Source organism: Enoplosus armatus, chromosome 23 (genome assembly GCF_043641665.1).
Source record: "Enoplosus armatus isolate fEnoArm2 chromosome 23, fEnoArm2.hap1, whole genome shotgun sequence".
NCBI lineage: Eukaryota > Metazoa > Chordata > Actinopteri > Centrarchiformes > Enoplosidae > Enoplosus > Enoplosus armatus.
The window spans coordinates 15,924,010-15,942,228 of NC_092202.1; the positions used below are offsets into that span (position 1 = coordinate 15,924,010).

The following is an 18,219-nucleotide window of genomic DNA, read 5'->3' on the forward strand; positions in this document are numbered from 1 at the left end:
GCGTGGAAGAAAAAAAAAAAAAAGTTGTTTTATGTGCAGTGCATCTGGGGGCTTCAGAGACACGGGTCAGGACAGCTAAGGTTACGCTGCTGCTGACAGATGCAAGGCAGACTGTCCCGACACCTCCAGTCAAGAGCAACTTACCTTGCCAATGTGGTTCTCGTGAGTGAACCAGTGAACTTTACCTTTTCGTCCTGGTCAGTGAAGGCACCGTCCTCCCCACATTTTTTATTGATAGCCTGAGCCACTCCGACTACCTGTGACGGATAGGATGGATACAACACAGGGAAAGTTGATCAAATTGAGATTTGTTCCAGTACATAGACCTAATAAAGAAAAAAAAGGACTTGAAGCATAACTAACCAACGCAGCTCTGTTAGAGAAGTGGCTGTAACTGGATTGTAAATGGTGTGTCTTGATTTGTATCATATGCACAATGTGAACGAAAGTATTGAGAATAGCACTTCTCAGCAACGCCTCCGAAATGGTGACGCACGAGATTGCTGATAAGCTTTCTAATCAACAAGAGTCAACCCTACCAGACGCCCTGTCAACAAGAAGCATGGCAGTCCACGAGGCTTGCGGCGCTAAAATGAAGCTGTTTATTGGCAAAGGAAAATTGATTTGAAGACTCAGTTTGGCCACAGACAGAAACTGTAATCCAGGACCCTGCTTTTCCCGCCGGGGATCAATGAAGTATTCCTGATTCCGGTTCTAATTCTGATTGTACCCCCCCGAATGTCAGCTATATTTCAGTGGCTCAAGGGGCACTTTGGTGAGCGCTCAAATGAGCAGTACAACATTATGGGGGAATATGGTCATTGGCCGTTGACTCCGTATCAGTTCAACTGTTCATTTTATCATATTGATCATTTTATCTGACTCTGGTTGAGCCCGACTGTTTCTTTTATAGCACTTTTCAAAAATAAATCTTGATTGCAAACACTGCTCCAGTGTGTATTGTCTTACCTCGTCTCTGTGGTTCTTGATGGGAAGGCAAAGGATACTCTGGGTTTTGTAACCGGTGATCAGGTCCACCTCAGCATTGAACCTGGGGTCCTGGGGAGGCACAGCATACATACAGAATTCAAACCCACCTTTAAGGCAATGAAGACTGTTTCCTGTAGGGTCAGATCTACATTTTTACATTATACCTATTTTACATTTTTTAATCATATCTGGTCTGGTCAATGCCTTTCACCACTGATATTGTTGGTGCATACCATAGACTGTATATAAAGACCCATTCGCGAGCACACTACAGTCAATCTCAGCTGTCACTCGTGATGTTTCCTCCCCTTTTCATAGCATCAAATAACTTATTAAAACCAAACTTACACAAAACCAAACTTACCAGAGGAAAAAAAAAACACTTGAACAAACATCAGCGTGATAAGAGCCTCCTAAAATGACAGAAACCATCTTTGAGAAACATTTATTTGACGTGTACTTTGATTTCTTTTAGTTCGGCCCATGTCCCACCATCAGCTAACATGGAGGGGGCGGGGCTTATAACCTATACTGCAGCCAGCCACCACCAGGGGGTGATCGAGATGTTTTGGCTTCACTGTTAGGGAGCTGTCGTATCTGGGATATTTTGGCTTCATTTTTGTACAGTGGGAGGAAGTGGAGACATGTCGTCCCTCTTTATATACAGTCTATGGTGCAATCGTTAGCATGTCTTGCTAACTGATGTCTACCAGCTCTATGTTGTTGTCTGCTAAGATCTGAATACCGGACCCAAAGATGGCTCCTGTTCAGTCCAGTAAGTATTGCTCGCCTGGGGCATATGCCAAAAAACCTTCCAGCTTCCAGGTTAACTTCCGGGGTATGCAGCCCACTTAATAAGCGTAATAGTGTTTCTCCTGCCCCCACCCCCCCAACCCCTTGCACAAGTTCACACTTGGCCCACAGACTTTGCATTCTGATGACGTCAAATACGAACATAAACCTTCCGTGAATCAAACATTCAAAATAGAAAATGTCATAATTGACCTTGCTTGCAGTTCGAGGCATCCTGTCAACAGTTTTACAGACGTCTCTTTTATAATGGCGGTCTATGGGGAAGACACCGCCACAAAATTCCACTCTTCTCCAAAACAGAAGCATAGTTTTGTTAGTACTTGGCGTCAGTCACAAGGATGCAAAACCCTTCTTTGGTATGTAAATGTGGAATTCCAGAGAGAGAGAAGTGGCTTCTGAAGGCCTGCAAAGGACCGGCGGACGGAAAGATGTTTTGTTTAGAGGACTGTTCTCCTGTTGGCAACCGGCTGACCTTTAAACACTCAGCCTCTCTCTGTCCATTATCTCTATCCTCCAATCTCAAGGGGTCTGCGTGTGCATGTGTGTATCAAACCCAGGACTGGAAGAGGAACGCTACACCGATTTCACAATTAAACTCTAAGCAAAACAGGTTTGGCATGGTATGACAAGATGGCTAAGGATGCTCTGAAACAGAAGATGGCGCATTACAAGTGGCGCCAACAGTATGAAGTGGTGTACGCTTCCTGTCTCCTACGTGGGCGTATTCTGTTTTTTTTCCCTTCCAAGAACAGTTAAATAACAATGATTAAGCAAAGAAACATTTCATTTCAGTTTTGACTTTTAATTCACCGGCGGTGAACCAGGCACCGAGACAACCATGATATCTGGGTTGCCAGATCTCGTGAGAGTGTGTTGCTGAGACAGAGACAGGTCTCGAACACAGTTTCATTTTCTCCTGATTTGTCTGAAATGCCATTTTAGCGTTAGAATGTTGGGCAGATATGTGGCTTGTGGGAAAAAAATGGTCCAACATTTATGACCCCGGGGCAAGAGAACGGGTCATAATCTGTGCTCACGTTCGCTTTTCCCATTGGAGTGAATAGACTTGGGACATGGCGCTAGTCTCCTTTGAGGGGCGGGGCCGTGTCAAAACCCATGTGACACGAATACAGGAAATGAGCTGACGGCGCACACGCAGTTTACGATGGAAGTCATTTCTGAAACAATGGGTCCTTCATGTCAGACAGAGACACTCATTTCTAGCCAGCGACGACTTTGTCAGCTGTGGCTAGCTAGCTAATTAAGCTGAGGCTAGCCTCGCGAGCTGCTTGGAGACACCGTCGGCAGCTTCCTTTTAACAAGCGTTGATGTTACCATAGCCCCAAGCGCACTGCTTCGACGCGCGGAGAGACGCGCAGCTTCACCTAGCTAATGTTTGCATCGTTAAAAGCCCTCCATAGAGCTACGGGAGTGAGTCCTAAAACCCGGAAATGAGTCTGCATTTTTACACTTCCGGTTCCCTCGTCTCGATGTCAATGGGTTCTTTGAATGGGTTTTTGATCAGATGCCTGAAATAAGGCTTGAGAGATTTTAACGTTTTGTTCTACGACATAAAATACGTAAAGTAGATACCCCCACTCGTGAATTTTGAAGCTTTTACATGTCTTAAAAAAGGCGGTTACTAACAAGCGGCTAAATGAGACTACAGAGGTTAAATGTCTTCACGCCGAACACGGAAAGTCATCCACTCACTAGTTGTGTTTATACTCTATATCTATCTGTCTATATATCTATATATGCATACATGGAACATTGTGCATTAACTGAGTCAGTTAGTGCACGGCATGATACACACACTAACATTGATTTACGCACATTTTTTTTGCGTTTGTGTGCACACACACACACACACAAACAAGGTGAGTCATTCCAAAACACACGCACACACTCCCACACACCGAAGCGTGTGCTCACCTGGAAGCACGTACACACATATGTAGACACACACTCAGAACCACACTTGAACCCTCGAGGGCACTCACCCAGAAGGTGCACACTCATACACACACACACACATACAGCAAGCTAATTGGACGCAGGTGGACACTCCCATCAGCCACTCTTGTTCTTTATTTGTCATTTTCTCGCCCCGTCTCCTCTCACGCATCTCTCTCCCTCTCTCCCAGTCACATCATCATCATCATCTTGTGGTTGGCAGGCAACCAGAGGAAGGTACACAGCAGGGAATCTCTCTCTCTCTCACACACACACACACAAAGCAAATGATGTCAGACGCTGATGATACTGTTTTGTGGTCCCTGATCTATGAAGACAATGACGTTTCATAATCCTTTTCAAGGCAGTAAGGCAAAGACTGTGGTTAGCTTTGCTTCAAATGAAGGGTCACTGAACTGAGGGATGTGAATAACCAGGTTTCTCATGTTCCATGTAAACCAGGGGTTTTTCCTCCCAAAGTGGGGGGGTGCATGGGAGTTGAAGGGGATGTGTGGAGGGTTGCGTGACATGAAGGGGACAGGTGCATGCTGGTGTTCTACAAACAATAGGAATTTTGTTATATTAATACGGCCCTCTGATCATGCCTGCTTATCCCCAAAAATGATCAAAACCAGGATTGGTGATACGTTCGCCGTGTCTCATCCCAGGGTTAATCAAACCTTGAGAATGATTAGCCATTGGCTGGCTCTCTATATGTCGAAAATATACCATTGTAATTCTGTTAATTCTAAAAAGGAATCTTGTTACAACTGCAAAAACTTCGAACCAGTCATCAACTTTTTAAAAGGGTAGGTAGGTAGGTAATAAAGGTAGGTTAAAATGTCCTCCCTTGTCACTGAATATTTGTCCGACTCATGACAATGTATGGACGTTACAGCATACCAGCTTATCATATCATAACAAGAAACGTTCCTCGTTTTCACCAAATGTGTTGTGTAATATGAGAAAGTTATGTGCAGGAGAAAAAAAAGGTAATAACGGGACAAATATGTCATTAAAAGACGGAAATATCTTGTTGCAAAGTGAGAAGAAGGGGTGAAGAGGTAAACGGAATGTCACGCAACGTGTGCACATCACCTGGTGACCCATCAACCCCAGATCCTGATGCTTCCGCTACCGACACCCGGCCCGCCCACCATCGATCCTTCGATTGTTACTGATTCACTTTCGCGCGGGCCCGAGTTCACAGCCGGTCAAAATACCCTGCCGGCAGTTTGGGGGGAAAAAACAGAACAAAAGCAAAATCCGGAGCAGACACGAAGCCGCGAGGTAACTCGCTTCGTTTCGGTTCAAACTTATGTAACGTTATAAGTGCTTTCGGGGACTTTGTGGAAACGGCTGCCAAAAACTTCACACGAGACAGACGATCAGGAACAGGACACTCGGAAAACCCTTCAAATGTGTTTCACTGAGCTGATTTACATTGGAAAAAAGTGCCACTGTAAAAATTCCGGTTTGAAATACTATAGACATTATTATAGATGTCCCGTGAATCCGTAAGGCTGTAGATTGTCATTTTTAGTTTATATAGAGTTCTCTGGTGAATGAAAATATTCACACATGACATTCATTGTAGAGACAGATGTTTTTTTGACACTTGACAGTAGATGAGGTCACACACACACACACACACACACACACACACGCTGCAGTCAGACAGCTATGACCACACGCAAAACACATGCATTTAATTACAGCCACATACGTGCTCCCTCTCCATTTCTAGCTTCCTCTCTGCCTCTCTCTACCTCCCTCTCTCCCTCTCTTCCACCCACACGTGCTAACGGTGTTCGCTAACGTTCGCTAACATTGTTCACTTACATTGTGCGCTAACGTTGTTTGCTTACATTGTTCGCTAACGTTGTTCGTTAACGTTGTTCGTTAACGTTGTTCGCTAACATTGTTCGCTAACATTGTTGGGCCAAACAGAAAAAATCAAAGTACACGCTGATGTTTGGTTTTAATTAGTTATTTGATGCTATAAAAAAGGGGGGGGGGGGGGGGGGGTGAAACGTCATGATTGACAGCTGAGATTGAAACTCCACACAGACTCTAACTCCACATGACATCGCCAGCGCAAGATGGATATTGGGGGGGGTATTTTGGCTTCATTTTTGTACAGTGGGGCAGAAGTGGAGACGCATCGGCCATCTTTATATGTAGCCAAAGACCAATACGATGTTGGGAGCAGCTGGAGGGGTTAAAGGTCAGCAGAGGTCACACGGCTGAAATCCAATCTGGTATTGACTGCACTCATTCCCCCGCTCACACGCAACAACGGAGGCAAGCTACCCATCCAAGGCCGAACCATCACGAGCAATTGGGGTTGATTGCTCAAGTTCTCTATTTACTGTTAATCACTGACAATGAACAGCAACACCCGTGTTAACATACATGAACAGCATTCCCTACACGCTTTCCCCATATTTCCCTTAATATTTAACAGGAAAACACTGTTTATTTATTTATTCAAACTCGTTCAATTAATAATCCAAATTCAGGAAAGAGACTTACTCGCTCTCTTTCGAAGAGTGAGATGATCAAATCTTGTGTGTTAAGTTCAGAGCTGTAGTCAGGGTTAGCAGTTAGCCTAGCTTGGCGGGGGGAGGGGAGTGGGGGGGGGCAAAGTTCAAAACTACACCTGCCGACGCCTCTGAAGATTGATCAACACGTTGCGTCGTGTTTGCTTAGAACACACATTAACAGAAATGTAAACAACTAATGGAGCTGTTCCCGGTGCGTCCTTCGCGCTGTTGTTCACTGACAGTCCACAGTCTACAGGACGCGACTCAAAGTCAGGTGGGTTTGATCGTTGACTGAAGTGACACTGTGTTGAAACCGGATCACTCAGGAGGTCGGAACGCTGAAACTGCCGCCAGGGCTCAAACTGTCACCAGACGCTCTGCAGCTACTAAGTGAAAGAGAAGATAAAAAGTGTGTGTGTGTGTGTGTGTGTGTGTGTGTGTGGTGAAGATGAATCCAGAGGGGCACTCTGATCTACTTCTTTGACCCCCGCCTCCTCCCTCCTCAAGTCTGTGCTCTGTCAACAAAAGCCATCAAATGCACCCAAAAGCAAACAACAAGCCACAGACAGCGCACCACCTCGTTACAGGTTCACCAGCATTTGGCCCCCCTCATGTTAAAAATGTAAAAAACAAAAAAAACAAGACAAAACCAGCGCGAAGTCTTCACCTCGTAAGCGTTCTTGATATTGAGCGGCTGCCCTGTGGCGGCTACATGTCCCACGATGCCCTTGTTCCACTCCAGCCGGATGCAGCTACTGGAGGACTCCTCCAGTGTGGATCCCTCGGCTACGTCGAACAGGCGGCTGACCAAGAACTTCCTGTTGGAGCTGTCCTCACCCACCTGGGAACACACACACACACACACACACACAAAGCAGGATGTGGTGACACACAATCCAGAAGAGTAACACTCACACCAACAAATCTGATGAAATTATAATTAGAGGATTTGTTTTTCGCAAAATCAATATTTTTATATTAACAATGCATTTGATTCATTGTGTGTGTGTGTGTGTGTGTGTGTGTGAGAGAGAAAGGTGTCGCTCGTAGTGAAAAACCCACAGAGAATTTTCACCAGACTATAAACTGAAATCATATACAGTATGTATATATTGTAAAATACGCAATACTTTATATACGAACATACTGCACGTTTTCTGAGAAAATACTATAACTGCAATAATCAATACTCAGCCGTCATTACTACATTATTACACAAGTACTCAGCAGTCATTACTACATTATTACATGAGTACTCAGCAGTCATTACTACATTATTACATGAGTACTCAGCAGTCATTACTATATTATTACATTATTACATGAGTACTCAGCTGTCATTACTACATTATTACATGAGTACTCAGCAGTCATTACTACATTATTACACGAGTACTCAGCAGTCATTACTACATTATTACATGAATACTCAGTAATCATTATGTTATAATATGAGTACCCAGCAATCATTACTACATTATTACATGAGTACACAGCAGTCATTACTATATTATTACATGAGTGGATTTGATCCATTATGTGCAAGTGTGAAAGGTGAACAATTTGGAAGCCACATATCAGAGAAGGACCCCATATGAGATATAAAATAGTATTACTGCAATAAATCCAATACCTTTACATAAACAAAATGACTGTAATGTGAAAGGGGTCGGTAATAGTGACGAATCCACGGAGAGTTATCGGCAAACTCTGCAGCTGTCCTCAGCTTTACAGAGCGTTTTTAGCCTTTAGCCATTGTTTTGGTTTTAGAGCTTTGTTTCCAGCAGCAGCAGGCAGCTAAAAAGCTCTGATAAAGCCACTGTGCACCAACCTGCTCAGCAGCAAACAGCAGACAGTCACAGTTAGAGACTGGCTGGCGAACATAGTGGAGCGTTTAGCAGCTGAAGAGACAGATACTTCCCTCCGGAGTTGGTGGAGTGAATATTACAGTCATTTTGATATTTCAGGTAATTACAGTAATTTCATTATTGACACAGACAGGTGCAAACTACCTCAGATGACTCTTTCTAAATGCTTTTCTAGAAAGACTAAACTGTTATAGAAACAGATATTATTTTTATTTTTATTCAACCTTTATTTCGTCACCGGGGGTCTCATTCTCCAGAGAGACCTGGTCAAGACAACAGAGCATTAAACCAGCACCCAGATATACTTTAGAGGCCTATGTCTCACTTCTCGGTGCTCTGGCTGATCCCAGTGCTCCACTTAAACCAGTCAGAATGACAGTTTGACCCACAGCCCTCTCCTTGCCTACCAGGAACAGTGAGTAGCGGTCTGCGGCGATCAGCTCGTTGATGTGGAGGAAGATCTTGTGGCAGAGTGCTGTCACATCCAGATGACTCGACACGTCCTTCACCAGCTCCAGCAGCCTGGCGCAGCGGTCGCCCCCGCTGCATCCGCCTCCATTACCTCCCCCACTGACCCCACCTTCACCCATCACTGAGCCCCGGAGAGAGACGGTCCCGCGGTCAGCGTCGCTCAGAAACGTCAGGGAGCCCTCCGAGTCTTTAACCACGATGGGTCTGAGGGGGCGGTCGAACTCTGACGCTGAGATTTTGCGAGTCGGGGTGCCGGGGGCCGGGCTGGGGACCGTAGCAGGGGACGGGCAGCGGTTGTCCAGGACAGTGAGGGCGGGTGGGAGGATAGTGGGGGCAGATGGGGGACCGGGGTCAGTGGAGGACTGGTGGGCCCGCTGCTGTGGAGGATTTTCTTTGGAGGCAGATGGCTGGATGGAGTGGACGCGCTCAGCGAACCAGGAATTCACCATCTCCCTGTCGACACAGAGAAAAAACTGTATCAGACACAGTACCTTCTGTCACAGTATGACGGTTACAGATGTACCGTAGGTTAGTGTCGGGAATGATACCACCCCATACATTGTTAGATGTGGTAACAGACGTTATTATTGAAAACTAGGCACCCATCCACCAGCACACACAGACCTTTTATTCCCGACAGTTGGAAGGGAGCTCACATCGAACGGATGAATAAAAACACAATGACAACACAGTGGTTGACAGAGAGACAATGATTACAGTTACATCGCTAATCAAGCCCCAAAATCCCACAAAGGCACACATTCTCATCTGTTCCTGCACCAAAACAAAAACAGACATCGATCAAACAGTTTGCCAGCTAATCCATGCTGCAGTTTGCAGCCACACAAAAAGGCAAAGACACAGAGGAACTAGAGGCCATCCTGTGATGGGATCACAGCAGCCGCGACACCAACATGTTGTTCTGACCAATGAGTACTCAGCAGTCATTACTACATTACTACATTATTAAATAAGTACTCAGCAGCCATTACTACATTATTAAATGAGTACTCAGCAGCCATTACTACATTATTAAATGAGTACTCAGCAGCCATGAATACATTACTACATTATTAAATGAGTACTCAGCAGCCATTACTACATTATTACATGAGTACTCAGCAGCCATTACTAAATTATTACACAAGTACTCAACAGTCATTACATTATTTAATGAGTACTCAGCAGCCATTACTACATTATTACATGAGTACTCAGCAGCCATCACTACATTACTACATGAGTACTCAGTAGTCATTACTACATGATTACATGAGTACTCAGCATTCATTACTAAATTATTACACAAGTACTCAGCAGTCATTACTACATGATTACATGAGTACTCAGCATTCATTACCAGAGTATTACATAAGTACTCCGCAGTCATTACTACATTATTACATGAGTACTCAGTAGTCATTACTAAATTATTACATGAGTACTCAGCAGTCACTACTATATTATTACATTATTACATGAGTACTCAGCATTCATACTACATTATTACATGAGTTCTCAGCATTCATTACTAAATTATTACATGAATACTCAGCAGTTATTACTACATTATTACATGAGTACTCAGCAGTCACTACTATATTATTACATTATGACACGAGTACTCAGCAGTCATTACTACAATATTACATGAGTACTCAGCAGCCATTACGACATTATTACATGAGTACACAGCAGTCATGGGTCGGACCACACCCACATAATGGGATACAGTGATCTGCGACTTACGAATGATCAGTGCCCTTGCTCGGACCATACCCATCTTCAAACTTTTTTATCTCAACTACACACCTGTAGAGTTCTACAGTTGTGACGGTATCGCGTTGACAAATCTGCCCACAGACTTATACACCACACACAGACTCATAAGTTAAAAGCAACAGCAGCCACACACTGTTGCGGCTGGTAACAATGCCACACTTGAATGAAAAGGTGGATGGAGCAACGTGGGCGACAAGGACAAGACTCTGCAGAAAGAGCAGGAGGAAAATCACCTTCATAAAGGCCTGTGTCCACATAGCGTTTTGTTCCCAACGTTTGCTTGCCACATGTTCAATCCTTAGTTTTCAATGCAATTTGGCTTTGAAACAAGTTTTATTGAGGTCAGAATTAGGGTTTAAAGCAAGACTATATAATCTGCAGAGCAGACGTCACTGTGGCCTTGAGTGGCGACTACAGGATAATGACTACAGGATAATGACCACGGGCGGCATGGTGGCGCAGTGGTTAGCACTGTCGCACGGGAGGTGAAAGCTGGTTAGAGCGGGTTGGGGGTTCGATCCCCGGCTGCCCCCGTCATGTCGAAGTGTCCTTGAGCAAGACACTGAACCCTAAGTTGCTCCCGATGGAGACCAGCACCTTGCATGGCAGCTCGGTCGACATTGGTGTGTGAATGTGTGAGTGAATGGGTGAATGAGACTTAGCTGTAAAGCGCTTTGGGAACCGTGAAGGTTGAAAAGCGCTATATAAGTGAGATCATTTACGTATTGAATTTCCGTTCAACTCCCATTATTCTCTCGAGGAAGTTGCTTCAAAGCTGCACTAAGCAATATTTCAAAAATGGATCAAATGGCTGTGCAATGTGAAAGGTGTTGCTCATGGAGTCAAACCTGCAGATAGTTATCGCCCAACTCCACAGTTCCCTTCAGCTCCACAGTGTTTCCTAGTGTCTGTCGGCTGTTTGTTTTGGTTTTACAGCTCGCGACTTTACTGTTCAGGTCCACTCTCACAGCTCTCATTAACCTTGTTTGCAGCAGCAGCAGCAGCAGCAGCAGGAGGCAGCTGTTTTAGCTGAAAGGAGAGTGAATATTGGACTTCCATTCATCGGGTGACACAGACACGACTCCAAACGAGTGTCCATATTGTGATAACAGCTCGTAGCGCTTCCCCCAAACGGCCAAAACCCGGTGAGGTTCGGGGCGCTTACTTCTTGTTTGCAATGGAGCCATCGCGATCATTGAGAGTGCGGTGTCATAGAAAGAGCGTTTGTCACAAATCGGCCTCCGTCCATCCGCCGCTTGCTAGTCAAGTCTTCTCCAACTCATTCACTAAATCCCAGTGGAAAACAAAATGAAAAGATCTGACCAAATTTGCAAGCGCAAGCTAACGCGAAACTTTGCGACATTGGAAGGCTATTGGCAGTAAACCAACAAACAAAAAAACAGCAGCAATACAAGCAAATGTGGGCACTATAATTTTAATCATGTTTGTAGCTAAAGTGGAAATAAAAGTGAATGCAGGCACAGTGTGTATTATGTGATTAGCCTGTGCAAAGTGTCTAATGTGGATATAAGAAATCTAATGTGTGTGTGTGTGTGTGAACAGTAAATTGGATGTGATTGCGGATGAGGCTCTCTAATCAACTCCCAATGACCCACAACAAACGCATGCGCACATTGTCAAGCACTGCGCTCATCTCATCTGCTCGGGCTCCGGCTTCCCGAACACGCGACCTTTGGTGGCGTCGGTGTGTCCCCCCCCGGACGGCAGGTAGCAGGCGCCGGCCATGAAATGAACCGTGGTGGTATCTTGGGCCCCTGGGCCAGGCAAATTAAACTTTGAGAGGCACGCAGAGAGTGGGGCTATTATCGGACTGCAGGTCAGGTTGACTCCTCCTCGCTCTCCCATCTCCCGTTGAGCTGCTGCTGCCTCCCCACGGAGACGACCCTAATGTATCCAAGGGGAGGTGTGGCTGAATCAATACCTCTCTGAGAGATGCCTCTCAACCAGAACGGGCAGAATGGCTGATGTGTGCGAACCTCTTGCACCGGGCCAATCAACTTTTTTTTTGGGGGGGGGGGGGGGTATGTATGTCCTCTGACAATGCTTTTTTTTTTTTTTTTAATGGAAAATATTTTCAGACGTAGATGAGGACCTGAGCGAAGCAGTTTGAGTGGATAAATGGGTCTGAAGGGGTTGCGTCACTAAAACAAACCCAGGCTTAAAGTGTTCGGATGAAGTGCCGCCAGGCTTTTGAAATGCCCCCCCCCCCCAAAAAAAAAAGCCTTATATAGCTACTACGCCGGAGAAAGACTGACCTGGAAATCTAGTGTTTGCGGGAGAAATGAAGTGGCTAAAAACAAGGAGGCTGCAACAGCAAAAACAAAACCCAAACAGAATTTGATTTAAGGCACCCTTGTGGAAGGCTTGCATGACAACCACCCGAGGACCCATTCAAAACAGTGCGCCCTGAGAATTAGACCGAACCACTGGCAGTAAAAGTTAATGATTAAAGGGGCCCCGCACAACTCTCAGGGCTGCTGCTGATTGTGAAGTGGATGGCGAAATTGCAACGGAGGCGCTGGACGGAGGGTAAGGCGAGGGCTGAATCAGCTCCGCAGGTAAGACTGTGAGACTACCTGAGCGGGGGGCGGGGGCGCCAGGTCTCCAGGTCAGATATGGAACCTGGAACACCCACAAGCCACTTCTACTGGAGAGGGGATGTTGGATCCTAGATATGATCAGTGCAGGGTTATATATACACATATATATATATATATATAATATATATGTAAAGAGAGAGATCTCACAGAGGGAAATCAAACTGCACACCAAAGCAAACCGAGTTTATCTCTGCACTCACGTGCACCAGGCTGCACACAGACAAAGCCCGTCCGGTTTGACGCCGGTCCCCCCCCCCCCCCATTTTACCTTGACGCCTTCCTGATGAAGTAGGAGTGGGTGAACTCCAAGTGGTCGTCCAGCCACGCTTCCATCCTCTCGCTTTCCGGGGAACAGCGGTCCTCCATGGCGCGCGCGCGCGCGGCGTGCGGGCGGCAGAGTCTCCCACTGAGAGCCCCGGCTGCCGTCTACATCGACGCGCGGAGCACCGGCTACCGAATAACGTATACGGCGCGCGAGAGACAGACAGAGAGAGAGAGACGGCGGCTCGAGGAGAGAGCTGCTCGGGGGCCGGTCGGTCGGTCGGTCGGGTGGGTAGGTGCGCGCGGATCATAAAGCGGTGACTGCGCGCTTCCTAGTTGGTGAAGCGACTACTGGAGGATCGGAGAGAGAGTGAGTGAGATAGAGAGAGAGAGAGAGAGAGAAAGAGAGAGAGAGAGCAGCAATAGGCTACCCCCCCCCTCTCTCTCACCCTTATGATAAAGGACGCCACAAATAAACAGAAACCATAGAGGCAGTATACACACACAAGGGATATTATTGAAATATTAGAAATATTATGCAGTATAGGACACAAGTATACTTGGGGGGGGGGGGGGGGTATTTGTTGAATTTTTCGATGTACAATTAGAATGAGCATGTAAATACATTTAAGCATAGAAAGGGATAACAGTGGAATACAAATACAAACTGGTCATTTCATTAAACAGTTTTTTGAACATTAAAGGGTCACTTCAGTGATTTAGTTTGGCACTTCCGCGAAGTTGGTGGATTCCCACCGGTGGATTTTGGGAACCAGGCGACGCGACATTTCAACGTGGACGCCCATGAAAACTGAGATGACTTTTGTTGTGATTTGGCGCTATATAAATGAAATTGAATTGAATTGAATTGACTGGCCCGAGCCGGTGCATCATTTCAAGCACCTCTACGACCCCTTCCATGACACACCACAGGGGACGGCCACGTGGTCCTGAGAGACCGCCGCCACATTCAATAGATAAAAAACAGATGCATTCTTCCTCAGCAACAACTGTGCGGCCATGTTTGTTGTATGGCGATCTTCCACTCGTTTTTTTATTTCACGGCACCCTGGCATTTCGGAGAATACTGCGATCGCCGGTTAAGCCCACTCGTGAGCATAAACAAGGCTTTAGTCTGCATCGTGCTCCAACAATGCTGGGTCCTACATTCCCCATAATGCAACTCCATAGTGTATTTTCGTCAGCTCCCTCCCTCCACTTCCCGAGGTTGTAAGTGCAGGCTTTGTGTTGACAAGTTGTCGTCTCCTTCGATGTGACATTCAAGACACTGCGGATGCGGCTTGAGAGGTCATCATCTGTCCGTCTTATCTCTCTCTTTCCACGCCTTATTAAAAAAAAAAAACAGCCTACATAAGGTCTCCATAAAATAACCATTAAAGATCTCTAGGGAAACGTTCTGGGAAGGGTAGGAGGATGTTCCTGTTCCATGGTTAAAAAGTAACATTCCCACACAACCCCCGAGGAAAGATTTCTGGCGGTTAAAGATATAAAGTAGTTCCTAAAAACAGTTCTTCCATTCTTTTAATAGAATATTGCATTACTAGAACCTTATGTGATCTTGTGAGTTATTTCAGGGAAACATTAGTTCCCTGACAATGTTTACATAACCATGAATGCAGGTTGTGTACAGACCTTCCGGGAATGTTCTGGGGACTAATGAAACATTTCTGGGACAATCTTTGAAGGTTGGGTCCCGCATTGGAAGCGAAGGGTGGATTAGATTTTATTGGCCTAAGCCCAGCTCTTATGCCCTGTACTGAATATGACTGGTACTGCCAAATTTGAGACCTGAATCCGACCATACACCCCAAGCTTTACGTGAAAAAAATCACCCAAACCACACCCGAAACCAAACTTTGACGGGACCCACAGGGTTCCGAGCAAGTAGCATCTTAGGGTAACCTTAGGGATTTTAGAGCCTTTACGTTTTGGTGAATTTTTGTATCATAACGGCCCCTACTAAAATGCACCAGAGTAACTATAGAGAAGAATACTTTTACCTAAAAGTACCGTTAGCTTGAGTTAGCTGCCTACGCAAGCCTGATTGCTTCCAGATATCAAGTTGTGGGGTCGGAATCGGGTTTGGTAGCAGAGCTCCAGCTTAGGGTAAAGTTTAATTTAATTTCTGTTCATTTAGCAGGGACAATGCACAATATATATATTGTACCAGATCTAGCTAGAAGCTAATTATCATCTGTAGCCCGGAGGCCACTAAAGTTAGGGAATCATTACAGTAACATTACGTGTTTGCTGGGTAACCACAAAAGATACGTGTGCCATAGGAATATTACAGAGTTATGATTTCTGGTTAAAGTGTAAAAACTCTAAAATTCCTAAATCAAATGACACAAGTCAGGACATGGTTAGCCTAGCTTAGCATAAAGATTTGAAGCACTGGGGGAAACAGCTAGACTGGCTCTTTGTAAGGAGAAAACGAAAACACCAAATACATCTTCCAATACCTCTACAGGCACAACCTGTTAATTGGTGAGCTTCACAGGAGGTGATGGCCTCTTTCTGAACTTTGTACAGAGCCAGGCTAGCTGCTTTTCCCTGCTCGCGCCTTTTGATTATTTTGCTATTTTAAGCACGCCCTGACTTCAGCTACGTACAAAACACTCTGACATGACTTTGGTATTGACCTTCTCATTTCAAATGAAAGCAAATAAAAGAGGAAAACTGCATGTCAAGAGATTTAAGATGAGCCCGAGATAGTCTAGAACCCTGAACCCTGGTGTGGTATTATAGGAAATTAAAGTCACAACAGAGTACCACAGATACTCAGAAGTCTCTATATACATATCACAGGAGGTTATGCACACATCCTATGTAGCAAAAAGCATTTTAATGGGAATATAAAGGGGATAAACATACCAACCCGAAAGTATGCACAAACTCAGCGGCGAGTTTGTGCATACTGATTCATCTTGACTTTTACACCATGATGCACATTACATACATTTATCATCTCCAGGGAATAGGCCGCACAGAGGTTCCTCATTCATTCCTGTTCAGATATTTGGTTTATACAATGCTGATTTATAGTGGCTGAAAAGTGAACCTTTTAGCCCCATCTGCAGCAGCGAATTCCCCAAGAAAGAGGCCGATGGCTCCATTTTCTCGCACTCCAATGAGGAGTAGACGCAAACAAAGCAAATATTAACTGTGAGAAATGTGTCCGGAAGTGGTTTTAGAGACGAGTATTTGGAGAGGATTGAAACACCGGGTTGGAGTTTGGAGATGTGAGTAAACGTGAGTTTATTCATTTATTCATCTCTTTTGACCTTGTTTAAACTGTAACACTCCAATTAAGCTGCCAATTCAGAATAAACAATTCATAATAAACCCTTGCAGTAATTAACTTTTCAATTATCCTGAGAATGACATGGCTGGAGGAGTGCAGGCTTTCATTGATGAAGTCTAATGGATTTCAGCCTGTGTGTCTGTCCTCGCTGTGCTGGTCTCCAGTGCCCCCCCCCCCCCAGCTGGACACTTGGCCCCCGTCGGTGGTGTTACCTTACCAGCAGATGGTGGCCGCTTGTCCCCGGGGGGCAGCACCAGCAGCATCCCAGCCCCCTCCAAGCCTCCCACCAACCCCACAGCACAGCAAATCAGAGACAACAGAGCCTCCAGTCCATCTAATGGTGAGATGGAGAAGGAGGGGGGGGCACATAAACACATCTTCTTTTCTCTTGTTATGGTCTGTATACTGTCTCCCTGTGGTTTCTTTGTTTCTTCACAGTGTATTTCATCTATACATTGTTCGTCCTGTGCGTGTGTTGCTAATGGCCCGGCTATGGCAGCCTTTCTGATGAAACTCCTGTTTGATGCTGATGAGGGATAAACACCCCAACCGTTCACTTTTCAGTTTATGCTCTTCTTAATTGCACCGCACAGCCTCTAAATATATGACTAAAGACATTTGTGTCTTGTGAATATTTCTCTTCTACTGTACTTTCCCAGAATGCATGCTGCCCAGCCTTAAATAACCTCCTACATTTCTACATTTCTTGAACTTTTTAATTGAAGACAGATGCAAGGTATGCGCAAAAGGAAGAAGAAAACATGTCAGGTTTAGCAGACTCAGGAAATTTGCCAAAGGCAATCTCCACTTAAAATGACCCCCAAAATAAAAAAAAATACAATAACAAGGCTAACAGTATACAGCCATGCTAGCAGCTCCTTGAGGCTGCACCAAGGCACAGATGTTTGACATGACATGCTCACATTTGCTAAGTAGCACTAAACACAAAGCATGGTGGGGGCGATTCCAAAGTATTCAAGGAATTGTAACCTTGAGCTGCATGAAAAGTCAGTAGAGTCATACAGTGCTACAGGAATGAGTCCTAAAACCCAGAAATGAGTCCGCATTTTGACAGTTCCGGTTCCCTCGTGTCAAAGTCGGTGGGTTTTCTGAATGGGTTTTTGGTTAGATGCCTGAAATAAGGTCTGTGCTTGAGAGATTTCAACATTTTGTTCTACGACATAAAATACGTCTGCAGAAACCCCGCCCGTGTTAAGGTAAACTTAGCGGTAGTGACGCTGAAGTAATGCGACCGTGGTGTAGTTTGTTCATAGCCTAACGTTAGCTTTCTACTTCTGGCGATTTCCATTTACGCTTCAAAAATCCTAAAAGTGGTGTTCATTAGTGAAGATTATCTTGCTGAACAAAACGTGTAAGTATCATAAACTTTTGTTTTGCCACAGAGTTTATTTTCTGCAATCCCATTGGCTTTTTGTCAAGGGAACCAGGGCGATGCTAACTTCCAGGTTTGCCTACAATTATACGTCATCCCTGCAATGCTCTATTAGGATTCATCTTCTGGGAACCATGAATGCCTGAACTTTTCAAAGCAAAGATCTTTTCACGTCAAAATAAAAGCCAAGCTC

General features: G+C 45.1%; 1 protein-coding gene across 1 annotated transcript in view; it reads right to left on the reverse strand.

Annotated features, from left to right (window-relative positions):
* The window catches only part of pde5ab (phosphodiesterase 5A, cGMP-specific, b), a 53,455-nt gene extending 40,042 nt beyond the window's left edge, over positions 1-13,413 (reverse strand). The window contains exons 1-5 of the mRNA XM_070929864.1: positions 13,316-13,413; positions 8,581-9,097; positions 6,973-7,146; positions 970-1,059; positions 186-257 (exon numbers count right to left, since the gene is read on the reverse strand). Of these exons, the coding sequence (XP_070785965.1) occupies positions 186-257; positions 970-1,059; positions 6,973-7,146; positions 8,581-9,097; positions 13,316-13,413 (951 nt within the window). The remainder of the gene's footprint in view (positions 1-185; positions 258-969; positions 1,060-6,972; positions 7,147-8,580; positions 9,098-13,315) is intronic.
* Between the last annotated feature and the right edge of the window lie 4,806 nt (positions 13,414-18,219).